This window comes from Aspergillus stella-maris (genome assembly GCF_047715825.1).
Source record: "Aspergillus stella-maris strain CBS 113639 unplaced genomic scaffold BDV14scaffold_60, whole genome shotgun sequence".
Classification (NCBI taxonomy): domain Eukaryota; kingdom Fungi; phylum Ascomycota; class Eurotiomycetes; order Eurotiales; family Aspergillaceae; genus Aspergillus; species Aspergillus stella-maris.
The window spans coordinates 36,688-53,887 of record NW_027396854.1 but is presented as its reverse complement, the minus strand read 5'-3'; the positions used below and the strand labels follow the sequence as shown (position 1 = coordinate 53,887).

The window sequence follows — 17,200 nt, the reverse complement described above, 5'->3', positions numbered from 1 at the left end:
GGGGAAGGGAGAAATAAATACTACAAGGAAAGAGCGGGCCCGGAGAGCAACACCGGGGGAGACAAGGGCAGGTGACCTTGAAAGAACTGAACTCTACCTGTGAGGCCAGGAATAATTCACTTGACTGAGTTCGCGGTAGTGAATAACCGAGTAATGTTACGGCCCACCGAGTCGCAAGGATGAGCCACTTGCATCGCAGCTTTCGAAGCTCGGTCCGACGTTAGGGGGTCGATGCCATATGGTTGTCATGCAACTCCAGGTTTCTCTCCATAGAATCGAGCGTTGGGGGTTGCGGGACTCCATGGGGATCCAGTTCCAATGTCACCCTGAACGGGGTGGCCAGGTTGGTTCCGGAGCACAATTGGTTAAAGCCGAAGAAATGGACCCGGAAATCCTCGGCAAGTTGACACCTGAAGCTGGCTGAACCCTGGACGGGCCAACCGTGTGATGCAGGCCGAGGAGCTAGACAATACACCAGTAAAGCCGGTCTCACCACTGGCTCGTTGCAGCGCTGATCGGCATTCCGCTTGCAAAAGCCCAGGAAAACTCTGCTACCGAAATTAAGTCAGTACGTAAGTAGAAGTGCAGTCTCGGAGGAACTCACAGAATGCTGTACGAGTGACATCTCGATTCTGTGCAACAAAGTAAAAAAAACAAATCTAACCATGGAAGCTGCAGCTGGCTCGAACTGTCGAATCGAACTGTCCGAGGTTGAGCCCGCCAAGACCGCAGGTGCTTCATTGGAGGTTCTTGGCCGAAGGGGCCGTGTATTGCTCGGCCGTCATTTAACCGATATTACTCTTGTCCTGCGTAAGAGGCGCTGCTGAAGCCTTGCGATCCTGGTTCTGGCGAGTTGTGTCGTGAATTGAAGCTTGGTGGCGCTCTGGGCTCGGCCGCTTGCGTCGTGCCGCTTTAGAATCCCGTGCTGCTTTGTTGGCTGCTGTGCTGCTTTCATACAACTAGAGGAACTAGAGGAAACAATGAGATTGCTCTTTACTAGCAGTCTTTCGGTCAAATCCAGTAAGTTACACATGCTTAACAATGGAAAAATAGAATGTTCATGTCTCATTAATATTAGGTTAAGTGATTTGGGTTTATGCAGTCATGGCAGGAGGGTATAGACAAGAGAACAGAAAACAAAAACAAACGCCAGAATAATAGAACCTGACCAAGTACGAAGATAGAGCCGATCTCTCCTCGGAAATCTCCGTCTCCGCCTCAGATAGGTGTGGGTAATAATATCCCGTGAGATTAAACAATGATTGATCAATGATCAGGCTACAATGTCCCACTCTGCAACGTACGCCCATGCCATGCCCACGCGGCCCACCTGGCGCTGGTACTCTTCAACCGTGACACCCCTTGCATCTTCTTTGTCACCAATCTTCGTGAGGACCGCAAGTTGCACTTTTTGACCCGGTGCACCGAGGGCTCTGGGATCCGGCACGTCGACATACCATACGTCTCCGCCGCCACCAGGACCACCTCCGCGCCAATGAATAAATGGGAGGCGGTCGTCTTTGCGCCCGTCTATGCCATGAATCATAAGTAGGAACAGGCCTGGTTTCGCACGACTTTGTCGTTCCAGCGACCAATGTTCGCAAATCAAATTGAACTGGAATCGCATCGGCCCCGGCTCGCGAATTGAGATCTGCGTTGCAGCTGGCCGGTATGAGCGCTCGCCGATACTGTGTTTCGCAGCATCGCCGAACGTCCGCGGCTGCGCGGCACTAAGAGGAGAGTTCGGATTGCCGATGATGTACTCCTCCCAGGTGATTTCAGGACGGCCGTCATCTCGGTAGAAATGGGCTCTGTCACTGGGGTAATGCTTGAGTCCGAACTCGTCGTTTGAGTTTGTGAACATTGCTGGGGTGAAGCTGCGGACATAGGGCATTCTGGGGCCTTGAACGTGCCCTGCGCCCCAACAACAATCGATGAGCTTCCACTGTCCATTATCAATGCGGACTACGTTCCAAGCATGTCCAGTAACGTTGCGAGGGGGGCAAGAAGCACCAGGGGCTGGAGGCCCGTAGCCGTACCCTTTTCCGTGTCCGGTGACTCTCTTAGCCTCAAGACCTGCATGGGTTGCGAGCTCAAGGAACAAGCCGGCATACCCATCGCATACGGCAAGACCCGTCGCAAGGGTATTGCTAGGCGAGGATGGTTTGACACAATTGCCGTAAAAAGACACCGTATCGTAGTCGATGTTGTGGTGCAACCAGGTAAAGATGGCGCGTGCTTTGTCGGTGGCTGAGATGAAAGGAGCAGTAAGCTCTCTCGCAAGCCATCCGAGATCTTGAGTCGGAAGTGACTGTCTCGGGTACCGCGCGGCATGGGCATCAACCGCGGAGAAATCGCGACACTTCAAGCACGACGCGAGCACTGGGGCCGCTGTAACATTTGAGGCGGGAAGTTTCGGCTTGGTCGCCTGAATAGCAGAGAGGTCTGGACGAGAACCCATCGGCACTGGGGGCGGTACGCCGTTGGGCTTCTCTGGCTCATTTGCTCGAGTGCCGGACGTTTTTGTGCTGAACCCTATGATCTTGTTCAGAGACTTTGCCGATTCAGTAGGGGGCGGCAACCGCCTCGTCTGCGCTTGTCCATTTGTTCCTTCATTTGTTGGAGGGCTAGGAGACTTATCAGTATCTCTTCGTGGAAGCTGTGGCGGCGGCCGCGACTGTGACCGCGACGGAGCAACATTACTCTCCGTCGAGACAGTGGATGTACTTTGAGCCGAAGACCGGCGAGGAGGAAGACCTGGTCGCGGCGGCGGCGAGCGCCCATTACTGTTTAACGTCGTAGGTTTGGGCCGGGATGGAGATACAGCAGGCTGCGTGCTCTGTCGCTTCGGTGGCAGCGGAGGAAGCTCTGTAGTACCCCATGCCGGCGCCTTCACCACAGACCCTGGAGTTGTAGGTTTCGATCCATTCGACCTCACAGTACTCGCAGTTGTAGATCGGGATGCATCAGACGCGACGGAATCAACAGAAGGTCTTCGTGGTGGTAGTGATGGGGCGGCAAGCTGTTGGCTCGAGCTTTTGCGAGCTGGCAGTGGTGGGGGCCTTTTTGGTGGTAGCCTGGTGCCTGGCGCAATTTCGCTTGGAGGAGCAGATTGAGGGATTGGCGGCGGTGCTGGTCGCTGAGCAGGAGGGACAGGTGTGCTTTTCCCACTCGGAGAATAAGGAGAATAAGGAGGCGGAGGGGTACTGCTGACACCGTTGGATTGCGCAGAGGCTGGACGGAGAGCAAAGGCGGTTGGTTGAGTTCCTGGGAACGGCGATCCCGTTGTCGCCTCAGAACTCGGGCTTTGTCCGGCTTGTGCCTGCTTCAAGGCACGGATGCGGTCCTGGATGGACAGGACTTGAGGTTCTTCGGCCATGCTGCCCTGCGCAGTGGGAAGTGTAGGATGGCCGTAAAGACGGTGTCAGGAGGACGAAGCGACGGAGATACAACGCGGGCGGCAAAAGTGGTTGTTTGTGAGGCTCAAGGCCGACTGGGGCGCTTGGCGGGACGAGGCGAGGGGCGCTATCGGCGGAGGGCTGTCTGGATCGTGAAAGCCATCAAGGTGAAAAAAAGAGTTGAAGAGAACAAGGACGAGAAAAAAAAATAGAGGGCGAGAAGGAAATATAAGGAGGGTAATTTGGCCCCAGCTCGAAACGAGTGTTTGCCCCTCCAAGATGAGAACAGAGACAGGAAACAAGGCTGTGACCAGTTCGGCGCTTCAACTCCAGCGATCGCCAGTTGGCTGCCTTGTTGCCTTAGGTGTCTATAAACACACCATCTACTAGAGTGTACTGCTATACAAGTTCTACAATAAGAACGAATGGGTGGACAACGTCTTCAATTCATAAGTGATGATCATGGTAATAGCCTAAGGACATATAGCAGATTCTCCCTTCTTAACCAGCCGTAATCTCCCTTGATCAATCCCATTGGCGGCGACTTCCCTAAAAGTACTTATGTCTATAGTCACACCTGCAGTGAAAATTAAGTCACCTTGTATTCATTTAATCTGTAGAAACCAGAAATATACTAGAGGTCTGGCCAGATTTTAGCGGTCTTTTGTGGGTTTTCCAAAAGGTATAAAAGGAAGCAGGCCCCCAGGTAGGAGTTCCCCTTCCTCTACTTATGCAAAGATCTGAATCGTCGACTATTACTGCCTTCCCAACAGATTCGGAGCCCGGAGTCTTCCTTCAAACTTACCGAGGTGTTAGATAGACTCTGGTCCTTCTGGGCGGTATTTGCTCAAATGCTCACGGCGTCATGGAAGGAAGGCCTCACCCGGGAAGATCTTGCATCCCTGAAAATCACAAAACTAACAAACTGCCTCAACTTCTGGAAGTGGGAGCGAGATCTAAAGATATCTGCTAAGCGTTTTCGCCTCTGGTCGTACTATACCGCCGAAGGCCCCCCTCTCAAGGAACCCAATGCTCAAGCTTATTATGAGGAAGAGACGAAGCGTGCTGACGACAAGGTGGAGAAGATGAAGAAAGAGGCGGAATCCTCAGGTGTTACTTGGACCGCGGAGAATGAAGATCCCTTGTATTTATGTACAAATGATCTTGCAGAGAACCGGTATGGAGATGCTATGGAAGCATGGAAGCAGGAATGCAACAACAGGCACATGGCCCTTACCCTTCTCCGACTCCATGTCAATGACTCGATCCGCTACAGACTTTATGACTACCAAGACGCCTACGAAGCCTTCAAGTCTCTCTCGCATGACTACAGACTCAGTGACCATCAGACCGTTCAGAGGATCCTCGACGAAATCCACGCCCTGGAACTGGAGGACTTAGGGGCATCGACCACTTCTTCAACTAACTTCTGGTCAATGTCGATTATCTTGAAGACATCGGATGCACCTTTGACAAATATCTTTTGCATCACAAGATCATGCATTCTTTGACCCAGATTTTGATTTCATTCTTCAAACAGTAGCGTATCATCTACACTGAGTTGCCTGACGTCAATGATCTTCAGCGAGCCCTGCGAAATGAGGAAACGAACATCCAGAGATGCAAGGAGGAGCGCGAGGCTTTGAGCCAAAAGAACAAAAAGATGAAGAAGCCGAAATGCTCCACACCCGGATACAGAGGCCGCAGGCACCCTCCCGAGAGATGCTGGGTTCTTCATCCAGAGCTAAAACCTGAGTGAGCAAAGCTTTGGGACGTAGCACAGGCCATCAGGAGAGAAGAAAGGAAGACACCCAGGGAGGTATTCTGAGTATGGCTCTAGCGAAGTCTCAGAAATATCACCGGGCAGAACTCAGTCAGAGTCGCATTTGCCAGATTTCGTAGAACTAAAAAAAAAAGATCACGAGTTAGATTTAAGGCCCTAATTAATTGGTAGTGGCAATATTCTGTAAGGTAGCTACGGCTCTTGATCAGGTGACCTAGATGGAAACCCGTCAAACCTGAGTCATTGTGACGACATTTAAATGGGAATATGAAGTATAACTGAACGCCAGCGAGGAACGCCAAAGTGAACAACTTCCCAAATAAAAAATTTATGAAAGTTACTATGCCGCCAAAACGCAGTATGCGAGCGTCAAACCGAGTAACCCGTCAACACCCCCACCCGTCATCCCCAAACGAAGAACCGCGCACGAACCACCAAAACGATGTATCAGAAGAACACGCATCCACGGTCTCAAATGAATCTATCGAGCCAGTGACGCCGGAAGATCTCAATCTATCTGAGCCACTTTCAGAAGCAGGCGAAGAAATGCCAGAAGAAACGGAGCACATGGTGGACAAGGTCAAAGAGAATGACAGCCAGACGACGGGGAAACGAGATGGCTTTGCTGGCGGGTATAACGCGCTCAAGTCGTACAATGGAAAGTACTATTCTGGTATGGCTGTTGGAGGCTCGCACACCTGGAACTATGACCAGGGCGTTTGGAAAGAAACGAAAGAGGAGCCGGATCTGTGGAAGGTAGATTATAGGACTAATAAGAGGCGGGCGAGGAATGCTCCCGTGGGGAGTGGTGCGCCTGTGGGTACGGAGTATCACTGGCTGATTGTTGGTCATCAGGTAAGGGCTCGTTCTAGATCTCGCGCGGTGAAGCTTATAGCTCACTATGAATGCAGCACGTGAAGAAGGTCGATGCAGATACATACGAGACGCATCTTGAAGGGTCGAAATATAAGTTGGCGTATAAGTCTGCTACTTCGGACTCATGGTCTGTTCCCACAGTAAGGAAACAGCGAGAGCGTGAAGTAGAGTTACTCGGGGATGCCAAGTTGCGTGTCCAGGGACTACCACCTGTCTCCGAAAAGGTGAAAGTGGAGAAGCAAGAGAAAGGACAGAAGAAGCTGGACGCCATGTTCGGCGGAGTGGCTGGGTCAAAGAGAAAGGCCGGGGAATGAGTCGTTTTGGAGAGTCAAGATGCAGGTCGTGGTCAGATTCGCGGTATCACAGGATGATGTTCTCTCTCTCTGCTTTCTCAACCATGGCCTTCAAGGCATCAGCAACTCCATAAGAGAAGGCGTAGCCTCCACCTCCAAAACCGTAAGCGGACAGAATGACTCGTTCTCCGATCGTCTCAGAATCTAGACGGAATCCTCCCTCTCGCGATGGACGGATGCCGACGATGTAGCTCAGAGAGTCGGCGGGAGGATCTGCGGGAATAATTTCCGGGGCTAGGCGATGTGCACGGGCAATTTCATCTCGAGCGATATCCATATTCGCTTCCGGGGATCTGTCCTAATTAGCACCTGGAAAAGACGGTGGAAACTCGAACCTACAGATTATTCCTCTCTTTAACACCTCCCAACACCACGCCTTGGGACAATGGACGCGGAATGATATATGTGTATTCTTTGCCGTTCCGAAAGTACATGGTGTTGCAATTCTTCGTACGAAAGAACACATTCTGTCCCCGTTCTGGGAAGCTTTTATCATCGCGGACGTCCGCGAGGGTTTTGCTGCCGAGACCGCTGGCATTGATGAAAATCCGCGAGTCTGGAAACCAGGTGTACAGTTCTTCTAGCGACTCAACCCGCTTCCGAATGAACTGACCTCCAAGACTGACAATCTTTTCTCGAAGATATGGCATATGTCTTGTCGGGTCTGTGACCACAGTTTCATACGCCCATCCGGAGTGGAAATTTGAAGGGAACTCGCCAGGGTTCAGATCGCGCCACTGCAACAGTGTTAAAATAGTCTAATTTGTGTTATCGAAGTCTCACCTTGGGAAGTAGAGTCTTGCCCCAGGCCGATGAATTTGCGCCTGGAGCTTGTTCCAGGTATTCTCTAGAATTGACAATGCAAACGCCAGAGCCAGGCTCGTCATGGGCCATTTTCAACAAATGCCGGTAACAGACAGCCTGGAGATAGCGTTGATCGGGGCTGATCCCACCGGCTGCATGCCATGCTGCACCAGCCCAGGCTGAGGCATAGAAGATGTTCTGGTCTCCAGGCAGATATTCTGCTACTAGAATAACGGAAAACCCGGCGAGAAGAAGCTGTCTAGCTGTCGCACATCCTATTATTCCCGCCCCGAGGATGATGATGGGGCGTTGCGGATACGGAGGTTTGCAGGTTTGGAGGCCGATATCTCCCATTCTGACTGAGAGGTAGTCTTATCTCTCGAGTGTTGCACGATATTCCTCTGCTTCGGATAAGCGCGACAAAGCGACAAAGTCCTCGCAGAATGCTTCAGAGCGAGGTTGCAAGGTCAAATCAATGAGATATAGGAGAAACTCGAGAAGATGCTCCGCAAACGGAGGACTGAGTCGTAAGAGGGGCACCAAAGAGTCTAGGACTTCAATAGCACGGACATTATTCTCCATCTCTGTTGTCACATTCCTGTTCCGAAATGGCGCCGTGGGGTTTATCGACGGTCGGCTGTATCCGCCGGGCCATGGCTCTGAGAGTCTCGCCCTCGGAGGATTCTTATTCGCAGGATCGGCCAAATTCTGGTTGCCGCCAGTCCACTTTGTTAGGGGGAAGTCACGGGCTCTGGGTCAAGTCTTGTCAGCCTTACTGCAAACAGTAGAATGCCAGCGGATTAAGCCGACAGTGATTGGGATTGGGCCTGCAGGTCATGCACACCATTCTGATCTGCTAAACTCCATATTTTGTGAAACGCAAAATACAGAAGCTTGTAATTGCCTTTGTATTCACGAAGCTTCGCATTTCTTCGAGGGCGAGAATGGGAGCTGGCAAGAGAGAAGATAAGGATGGGGAAGTCAAGTGGAGTAGGCCACAGCCTCAGGCCAGCGCTGGTTGATTTCTTCCTTTTTCCGCAGAGTCTTTTCTCCGCTTCTCCTGAGTTCCTGAACCTCCAAACACCACGCTCTCTGGATACCTGACAATCGCTTTCATTTTACAATTTACCCTTACTTTATCCGACGGCTCCAGTTGATCTTGGTGATCAATGATCAACCCACTAGGGGCCCGACTCCACCTGTCTTCCTCTCGGATACCCGCCCATTGAGGCCCTTGCCTTCAGTCCTCTCGCCCCGGCTGCCCCGACTTCGGGCTTCATCGGCCGGTCTGGTCTCTCATGGATAATGGTGGAAGCCGAAAAGAATCCTCTTCGTAGGGGCTCCGTCAAGGTGGGTCAATTTGAGTTCTGTCTTTCTGCGGTCTGCTTTTTGAGTCTTGCCGGGGCCTGCTTCTCGTATTACTACATCTAGTAATATCTGATCGGTCCCGAGCCCGCCCTTTGTATCAGTTTGTCTTGGCCAAGTGCTAATCAGACGTCATTTTGTTCAGAAATCGCCGATTCACAATTTGGAAAACAATGATTCGGATAGTACCGCGGTTCTCGATGACCAGGATGCCAAGAAGATTCTCCCCTACGAAGCGGACGATTCCCCGTTCCCAGAGGTGCGAGCCGTTGTTCAACCCGTAGACGATGTAGAGCTGCCTATCAACACGGCTCGAATGTGGGTTATCGGCATGATCTTCAGTATTGTAAGCTTTACCCGTCACAAGGCTTGCCTCAAGCACTGACGCGGCAACTCCAGGTCGGCAGTGGATTGAATCAGTTCTTCAGTCTGCGACAACCGAGTGTCAAGATCAGTGCGCTGGTCGCTCAGCTGGTCGCATATCCCATTGGTTGTGCATGGGCGCGATGGATGCCATTAGGGTGGCTGAATCCAGACCGTCGGTTCAACATCAAGGAACACGCTTTGATCACGATCATGGCCAACGTCTCGTTCGGATCAGCTGCTGCCACCCAGATCATTGAGGCAATGGTCAAGTTCTACAGGTTTCCCTCACAAGGAGGGTTCCAGGTACTATTGTGCATCACTACTCAAATGTTCGGGTTTGGTGTCGCTGGAATGGTATCACGCTGGCTCGTGGAACCTGCAACAATGATTTGGCCACAGGTCTTGTCGAACGCAGCTCTCCTCTCAACCTTGCATTCCAAGTCTAATAAGGTCGCTGATGGCTGGGCCATTTCGCGACAGAAGTTCTTTCTTTTCGTCTTTGTTGGTGGGGCAGTCTGGTACTTTGTCCCCGGATATCTCTTCACAGCGCTCAGCTACTTCAATTTCATTTGTTGGGCTGCTCCAGATAATGTCGTGGTCAATCAATTATTCGGTCAGAAGTCGGGACTGGGTATGTCGCTATTGACTTTTGATTGGGCTCAAGTCGTTTTTGCCAATGACAGTCCTCTTTTGGTTCCTTTCTGGGCGGGCTTAAACGTCATGGGGTCGTTTGCACTATTTTTTTGGATCCTCGTGCCCATACTCTACTATACGAACACCTGGTATTCCGCTTACCTGCCGCTCTTTGATCCGAATACGTTCGATAACACTGGCCGCATGTACGATACACACCGCGTGATGAAGCACGACGGCACCGTTGATGTGGAGGCTTATCGACACTACTCCCCCATGTTCATTGCAGTGGGGTTCGCTGTCACGTACGGCGTTGCATTCGCCAATCTCACCGGGATTTTCGTCCACACAGCATTATACCACGGGAAAGATCTCATTCAGCAGTGGAAAGGCCGTCATAAGAAGGACGTTCATTCCAGGCTCATGGAATCATACGCTCCAGTTCCATGGTGGTGGTTCGGCGGAGTCACATTGTTGATGTTCATCCTCAGCATCGTCACCAACGAAGTGTGGCACACTCGCCTACCAGCATGGGCTGTCCTCCTCGCATTCATTCTACCAATCATCTACTTCATCCCAGTGGGAATCATCAAAGCCCTCACAAACATCACAAGCAACCAACTCAACCTCATTACAGAATTCATCGGCGGCTACGCATTCCTCGGGAAACCAGTCGCAAACATGACCTTCAAATTCTACGGCTATGTGACCGTCTCCCAAGGCCTAGAGTAAGTACCACCAATAACACCACTACCTTCAAAAAGCCCAGGCCAGTCTAACGCAACCCAGATTCGTCGCAGACATGAAACTAGCCCACTACCTACACATCGCCCCCCGAACCCTCTTCTTCGCACAAGGCCTCGCAACACTAGTAGGCGCAATCGTCCAATGCGGCGTAACAGTCTTCATGATAACCCGCTTCGAAGGAATCTGCACACCAGACGCAGAAGGCGGCTTCACCTGCCCCCACGGGCTCGTAACATATTCCTCCTCCCTAATCTGGGGCGCCCTCGGCCCCGGCCGAAACTTCACACCAGGCCAAATCTACGGAAATCTTCTGTGGTTCTTCTTAGCTGGCCCCGTCGTCGTGATAATCACGTACCTGGTCGGAAGGAAATACAAAGCAGCGAATTACATCTCGTGGCCTGTTGCATTCGGTGCTATGAGCGGTGTACCGCCTGCAACGGGGATAAATTTTTCGAGCTGGTGGGTCGTGAATGTCATATTCAACGGGCTCTTCAAGAGAAGAAGATCAGCGTGGTGGTCGAAGTATAACTATGTTTTGTCTGCGGCGCTTGACTCGGGTGTTGCGGTTAGCACGGTCGTTATTTTCTTCTGTATTATGTTGCCGGCTGGGCCGTTGAGGTGGTGGGGGAATGAGGTTTATATGCGCACTGCTGATGGGCGGGGGACGCCGTGGAAGATTTTGAATCCGGGTGAGAGGTTTGGACCTACGACTTGGTGGTGATCATTTCATATTTTTGCATACTACTAGATTTAGACAAGATCTAGACGTGATAGAGCATCTAATGCATTACCGGCGTTGAGAATCGAAGGTCAAAAATTTCAATATACATTCCGATCACTCCATATGTAGTTCATTTCCCAAAATACAAAAACCATATCCAGAATGATAGCAAGTCTATAAGGTATAATAAGTAGCCATCTCCTCCTGGAACCAATCGTAAGAATAAAATAGTTGCTCTGCCATCTGAGGGTCCATAACCGGCATATTCCCCGAAGCATCTACCAAAAGGACGTCATCGAGCACAGGCGCAAGCGGAACAGGTGGCGCCATGAGAACTGGATGCGGACCTGAGTGGGGTGGAAGCATGGGTTGCGGAATGGCGTGTTGTTGAGCCTGTTGTTGCTGGTAGGCGAGGTGCGAAAAGATCATCGTACTCTGAGAGCGGAATGTCTCGGCTAACCTTTCTACACCGGCGCGCCGTTTCCCAAACTCTTCAAGTATAACCACGACGGCTTGAATCGCGCGCCGCATGGTGAGTTCATCCGGTTCCCAGACGGGTCCATGCCCCTCGTTAACAGAAAGGAGGTTCCGGTTGAGACACCAGAGAATCGTTATACCCGCCGAGTAGAGCTGGCTAAGCGTAAGCCAAATCCATTTCAGCTTTCCGTGCGAGTAGCTGTCCCAGTATGAACGGATGACGGCAATGCTAGCATTACCGCAGCTGATGATACTCGCTTGGTCAGGGGTTGGGTTTCGAGGGCTGGGGCGGTAGAGAAGGAGGAGGGTAGTTGCGTGGAGATAGTCAAAGTAGCTGGTTGAGTAGAGGAGGGCGGGAGGATAGACAGGGCTGCTGGAGCGCCATTCGTCGAGTTCTTGACGGAAGTGGGCAAGGTATTGAGTGAGTTCGGTACGGGAAGGAGGTGGTTGGTTTGTGCTGTATACTGCTCTTTATTAGTGGGCGCGCAAAGTAGATGATCACGGTGGCTTACAGTAGCGGTAAATTCGTGAGAATATACGGCGAAGTCGAACCACCTGCAAGGGAATCGTCATGGTGCTAGTTCCAGGCGCCTCAACACCATCGTCATTCAATTCTCGAGGAAGTGAGACGGTGATATCTTCGTCGGCAATACCAAGCGGGCGGCCTAGTGTACTGGAGATAAGTCTGTCGAGGTTGTACAGACTCCAAAATGCACGTTTGGCCATTTCATCATCAATAAGATTTGTTGGCTGGCGCGCTTTTTGCAGACCCAAGCTGGTTGCAAGTCGTATGGCAGTACCTAAAACATGCCAAATACTGGGGCCGGTCGTTGCAAATAAGGTGTACAGAGCCAGGCTCAATAATGCGCGGAGCGCGGTGAGGTCCTCATTATGCAGTGCTATCGGCAGCGTCTCGTTACTGGCGCGATAGAATTCCATTGCTCTTGTTTCAGCATCGTTCGCAGACCCAATGAGTAGGGCAATGCCGATTGTGATGTGATAACTGCAGTGTACTTCAGGGGTCGGAACTTCGCCAGCGTAAATCCGTCGAAGATGGTCGAAGAAGTCTGCTCTGCGCAGGAACGGATACTGATACCCCATACTATCGAAGTACTGGCCTGCAACCCGTTCGGCTTCCTCTAATGACGAAAGTCGAATGACGTGTGGCGCAGAGGAAGAAATCACCGGACGGGCGACAGACGGACGACGATGCTCCAGCTTGTCGCGAAAGATCTCGCCAACATTTGGGAGTTCGGTTCCCACTGATGGGCTTGCTGATGCTGGACTTGCGGTATCAACGCCGGCAGTAGAACCTGCGACTGTGGATGTGTCTTGCGGGCTGCTGGGGTCGACTTTAATCAGGATTGCGGGCAATTGGTGCCACGAGTTCGGATCCCGTTCCTCGTCCAGAGCACTGCCGGTCGGTTTGTCGGCGACAGCAACCCCTGTCTTGCGACGGACAATTTCTTCCAACCATTGTACCCGATCTTGATATTTCTCAAGCTGATCGCGGGGAACGGAGCCATTGGTGATCTGCGAGCCTTGCGGAGCGATGGTGCAACGGACACCGGCTCGTGTACAGGCGGAGCAATTGGGGTAGCGAAAGTCACATTTCTTCTTCCGCTTGCGACAGAAGTCACAGGCAGTCGAGACGCGCTTGGAGCGGGAAGCAGAATGAGATGACAGTAGCGAAGGAGTAGACGCGGAGGGAGCAGAAGTTGGAGAGGGAAGCGAGGGTGCAGCAGTGGCAGTCGAGATGGGAGGAGTAAGAGACGACGCGGCAGGAGGGAGGGGGAGTTGGTTCGGCGGAAGGGGTTCGAGACGGAATCTGCCCAGTTGATGCCGGAAGTCGGGGTCACGGTTGGTCATCATGCAGCATAATCAAGGCGCAAGGACATAAAGGACCACTGTCGGCGGCTTGAACCGCTGGCCATGCTGGGTTGAGGAGTTGAAGAGTCGATGCTGGGGGGAAGTTTTCTTTGTGGAGGCGCGAGGCGTAAGAACGGCCGATCAGTGGGCCGCCCTCTCTGTCTCTGACGACGTCTTCTATCTGACATTATTGCTGACCCGTATGGTTGTTGATTTGTTATCACTTTGTTCTAGATACTGTCGTTGCCAAACTGTACCGGTAGACCCCATACACCCTGCGCCAGCGCTGTCTCCGTTTTGAGTTTCTCCTAGAGCGCCTGCGATATCGGCCGTTGCCTGGTCCATGCGCCGCGAATACGAGATACTCTTGGGGAAGAACCATTGGTCGCATACAGTGTATGGAGTCAATGAACTACTCTGTACAGCTCTTCTGAGAGTATTATACTAGACACACATACTTTACGGGATTAGTATTCCTTGTCCTTGGCCTTGGCCCTCATTACTGCGACCCGCACTCTCCCCGCAAAGTATGGCCTGATTCTCGGGAAACATTCTCCGTATGGAGAAGACTCACTTAAAAAGGTCCCTTATTTAACCACAATTTCCCAGATTACACGTCTAGGAATTCCTGGTATATAACAGTTCGATGCATGCTCAATATTTCGGCAAGGCCTGCTGGTGTCCTGGTACCTCCCGCTATGAAGATGCTTGGCCTTCCGCTCTCCGCACGGAACATATATATTTGTCGCTTTGCGCACAACCCGTGAGAACTTGCACAGCGCGTACCCTATCTACTTCTTCTCCTCGTGACGTACTGTCGAGAATACCTGTCGATGCTGCTCAGTACTCTATCAGAACGCTGTCCTACCACTCGATCGGCATAATGAACAACCTACTCCTGGGTATCATGTCCAGCACATTTCTCCTACCAACAGACATCTGATTTGATCGAACCTGCACAGCGTAACGCTTCATTATGAGAGTTCGTTACACACGGGAGTGTCTGGACTAAGGCGATCTCCCTCATCGTCAGGACAATAACACTCATGCAACATGCCCGTGCTTCTCGAACATCTGTTCTTGACCAAATTCTTGGTCTAGACTCTTCGAGTTGCGGATCCCTTACAGCTGCCGAGTAGGCTCTTGCATCCTCCGCCGTACAGCCTGCGGTGTGGAGCGAGTATGGTCCTCCAATTCAAAAGCCGATCTGCGCGACGAAAAAGACAAGTTAGCGGTCAACACACATTATATGCCTTGCTGGTTCCTTCTCTCTGGACTGAGGTCACCTGTCTGGCACCCTTGCGACAGCTGATACCGCCCATGGTTTGGTCTCAACATGCGACGAGCTCAACATCACGAGGCAGCGTCACGACAAACATTCAGACCAATAGTCGTGTAGCAGGCCAAGTGAGATGCAACGTCAACGCCCAGGCCAGATCTGCAGTTCAATGCGATGGTTGTCGCTGGGCGTCGGAGAGTGTCCGAGTCATGAGGGCACCAATCAGGGGGTGGGAACGGCTGCTGAATCAGCACTCCGGGGGATTGCGGGGGAAACTGCCCATTCTCTGTTAGTTCTCCAGACCAAGCCAACTTTCCTTCTTGCTCCTTCTGGCAGGCATTTTTCTTTCATGCATCATCGGTTTCTATTCCTTGAAGGCTCTCTTTTCTCAGCTCCAGTGCATCCTTCTTGATAGGCAACTTCAGTCCGCCGATGTAGCTCGCCATCTTTGATCCACTTTCCCGCGCTCGACGCCCAATACCCTGCCTGCAATGCGAATCGGTAGGGGATGTGAGCGTTGTCGTCTTCGCCATATTAAATGTACTGTCGCTGAAGGAGCATCCTCTTGCAATGAATGCTCTCGATTATCCCGAGCGTGTCGGCTTGACCCGCCCTTCCGTTTCAAAACTGTCCGCCATGTATACCAGAAGAGCCAGGGAACGGCATCCAAGTTCGAATTGGCATGGGATGACCGACAACCCTGGGTGAAGGTTCCCCAATCTTGTATGAAACTATCACTGTCTGTTATGTCATTCTGACATTCACTGATATTCTTTCTCGCAGTGGTGTTTATTGAAGAATCTGCCGAAGACCCGGACTCAGATGTTGCGCCTGACAGTTTTGGAGATCGTCCGCCCCCCTCTCAAGTGATCTCGACGGTGCAGCAAAGCCTTCTGCCCAGTACACCTAGTCCCCGCGAGGATATCTCTAGACCCAGTAACCATGGACATCTTATTGCACAATTGGCCGGTTCAAGCCCAGGCGATCGACGAACGATATCCTCTATCAGCATATCGCCGAAGCCTGCAAGTGGCCCGTCTCCGTTGCCCTCTATCAGCACCTGGGCGGAATTTTCGCCTTCATTCCACTCCCTGAGTCCAAGCCAAGGTTCTGCATCGTCCATGACCACGCGTGAGGCCTCGCTCCTCCGCTCATTTATTCAAACCCTTTCACCCAGGGTAGGTTTTATGCACCTACCCACAAAATTGATTACACTGACTTCTTAGTTTGACATCTGCGATTCGCACTCCCATTTCTCTACAGAGGTTCCTCGGAGAGCACTCTTGGTTCCAATGGTTCTGAAAGCGATCCTGGCGCTATCCGCAAGGCATTCAGCGATCATGTCTGGGTCGAATGACTGGGAAGCATCGGAATACCACAGTCAGTGCGTCGAGCTACTCATTCAGGCATTGTCCAAGGCAGAGGAGTCATATGATGATAATCTATTGATAACCGTCGTGATTCTACGCATGTACGAAGAGCTGGAATACTCCACTGATGAAAAGTGTCACTGGCTAGGTTCTACGCGGCTTCTCAACACCATGTCAAAGTCAGCATCATCTGGTGGGCTGGCAGAAGCCATCAGCTGGCAGTTCCTGCGGCAGGCTATCTACGCTTGCCTTGTTGAATACCAGCCAATGCAATTAAACCTGGAGAATTATGAACACTCGACCGTTTTTCGACGCAGAGATGATACGGCGTACGCCAATAGAATAATATTTCTATGCGCAAAGATTATTTCACTTCGGAATGCGCCAACATATAGCTTCGACGACAGCGATTGGCAATATTTGTCAGATTGTGTTGAGCAATGGTATCGCGAGAAACCCATAAGCTGGCAGCCTCTGAAATACCAAGAAGCCAATGTTGCCGAGGGTAAACCTTTCCCTGAGCTTTGGCTGGTATCGCCGCCCGCAGGTGTGCCCCAACAGACCCGATTAAGTAGCAAAAGCTGACCGAGCAGTCGTCGGCTTGCAATATTATCATACAGCTCGGATCCTATTGGCAACATCAAACGGGCACCATGGTATTGTTTGCGATTATGAGAGAGCTCGACTAAGACGTATAGAGGAGGTTAGCATGTTCTTGTCTTTTGCATGATGCAAGCTAACAGTTCGAAGCAAACGATTTCTTACCACTTAATCAACGTAATTGGATTGCCAAGATCGAACGAAACGGTAATCAACGCATATTTCATGGGCTGCCATCTATTACATCGATGTACGGTGCTCGTTATGTTCCTGACAAATCCCGACACTAACTCCGTTCAGATGGATTTTCCTTGCGGCACCCTGCGGAGCATCGAGGGTCATTCGAATTCCTCGAGTTCGTGCACAAAAAGATCGGATGGCCGACCGCATGGATCATTAGCCAGCTAGAGACCGAGTGGAATGAGCTCCACACCCTCGATACATGGAGCCCGCGCTACTGACACGATATCTCCGTCCTATATCCGGAACAGCTTTCTCGCAATGACTTATAAATATATACCCCTTATGTCATGATTTTCATGCATTTACGCCATTACTA

The 17,200-nt window shown here is 51.5% G+C and overlaps 9 protein-coding genes across 9 annotated transcripts; 5 read left to right on the top strand and 4 right to left on the bottom strand.

The window, feature by feature from the left end:
* Positions 1-72: 72 nt before the first annotated feature.
* Positions 73-846, bottom strand: BDV14DRAFT_119491 (uncharacterized protein). Its single transcript, XM_073765857.1, has 2 exons — positions 605-846; positions 73-551 (listed from the first exon to the last, which is right to left on the bottom strand). The coding sequence occupies exons 1-2, from the start codon at positions 739-741 to the stop codon at positions 221-223; spliced, it is 468 nt and encodes a 155-aa protein (XP_073624685.1). The 5' UTR covers positions 742-846; the 3' UTR covers positions 73-220.
* Positions 847-1,042: 196 nt separating this feature from the next.
* On the bottom strand, positions 1,043-3,795 carry BDV14DRAFT_179829 (uncharacterized protein). The gene has a single exon (XM_073769816.1). The coding sequence runs from the start codon at positions 3,377-3,379 to the stop codon at positions 1,274-1,276; it is 2,106 nt and encodes a 701-aa protein (XP_073624684.1). The 5' UTR covers positions 3,380-3,795; the 3' UTR covers positions 1,043-1,273.
* Positions 3,796-4,249: 454 nt separating this feature from the next.
* On the top strand, positions 4,250-4,909 carry BDV14DRAFT_203464 (uncharacterized protein; the record flags this gene model as incomplete). Its single annotated transcript, XM_073774289.1, has 1 exon — positions 4,250-4,909. The coding sequence occupies one exon, from the start codon at positions 4,250-4,252 to the stop codon at positions 4,907-4,909; it is 660 nt and encodes a 219-aa protein (XP_073624683.1).
* Positions 4,910-5,523: 614 nt separating this feature from the next.
* On the top strand, positions 5,524-6,371 carry BDV14DRAFT_203463 (uncharacterized protein; the record flags this gene model as incomplete). The annotated part of the gene is made up of 2 exons (XM_073774288.1): positions 5,524-6,036; positions 6,093-6,371. The coding sequence occupies 2 exons, from the start codon at positions 5,524-5,526 to the stop codon at positions 6,369-6,371; spliced, it is 792 nt and encodes a 263-aa protein (XP_073624682.1).
* Positions 6,259-7,676, bottom strand: BDV14DRAFT_119477 (FAD-dependent oxidoreductase). The gene is made up of 3 exons (XM_073765855.1): positions 7,194-7,676; positions 6,750-7,147; positions 6,259-6,703 (listed from the first exon to the last, which is right to left on the bottom strand). The coding sequence occupies exons 1-3, from the start codon at positions 7,566-7,568 to the stop codon at positions 6,418-6,420; spliced, it is 1,059 nt and encodes a 352-aa protein (XP_073624681.1). The 5' UTR covers positions 7,569-7,676; the 3' UTR covers positions 6,259-6,417.
* A 676-nt stretch (positions 7,677-8,352) lies between these two features.
* On the top strand, positions 8,353-11,143 carry optF (small oligopeptide transporter, OPT family). The gene is made up of 4 exons (XM_073765853.1): positions 8,353-8,564; positions 8,725-8,925; positions 8,979-10,306; positions 10,368-11,143. The coding sequence occupies exons 1-4, from the start codon at positions 8,520-8,522 to the stop codon at positions 11,044-11,046; spliced, it is 2,253 nt and encodes a 750-aa protein (XP_073624680.1). The 5' UTR covers positions 8,353-8,519; the 3' UTR covers positions 11,047-11,143.
* Position 11,144: 1 nt separating this feature from the next.
* Positions 11,145-13,493, bottom strand: BDV14DRAFT_119463 (transcription factor domain-containing protein). The gene is made up of 2 exons (XM_073765854.1): positions 12,036-13,493; positions 11,145-11,987 (listed from the first exon to the last, which is right to left on the bottom strand). Exons 1-2 carry the CDS (start codon positions 13,393-13,395, stop codon positions 11,221-11,223), a joined length of 2,127 nt encoding a protein of 708 aa, XP_073624679.1. The 5' UTR covers positions 13,396-13,493; the 3' UTR covers positions 11,145-11,220.
* Positions 13,494-14,018: 525 nt separating this feature from the next.
* Positions 14,019-15,339, top strand: BDV14DRAFT_179822 (uncharacterized protein). Its single transcript, XM_073769815.1, has one exon. The coding sequence runs from the start codon at positions 14,575-14,577 to the stop codon at positions 14,962-14,964; it is 390 nt and encodes a 129-aa protein (XP_073624678.1). The 5' UTR covers positions 14,019-14,574; the 3' UTR covers positions 14,965-15,339.
* Positions 15,064-17,140, top strand: BDV14DRAFT_119435 (uncharacterized protein). Its single transcript, XM_073765852.1, has 6 exons — positions 15,064-15,394; positions 15,455-15,849; positions 15,898-16,588; positions 16,635-16,744; positions 16,792-16,891; positions 16,942-17,140. The coding sequence occupies exons 1-6, from the start codon at positions 15,163-15,165 to the stop codon at positions 17,100-17,102; spliced, it is 1,689 nt and encodes a 562-aa protein (XP_073624677.1). The 5' UTR covers positions 15,064-15,162; the 3' UTR covers positions 17,103-17,140.
* Positions 17,141-17,200: the final 60 nt, after the last annotated feature.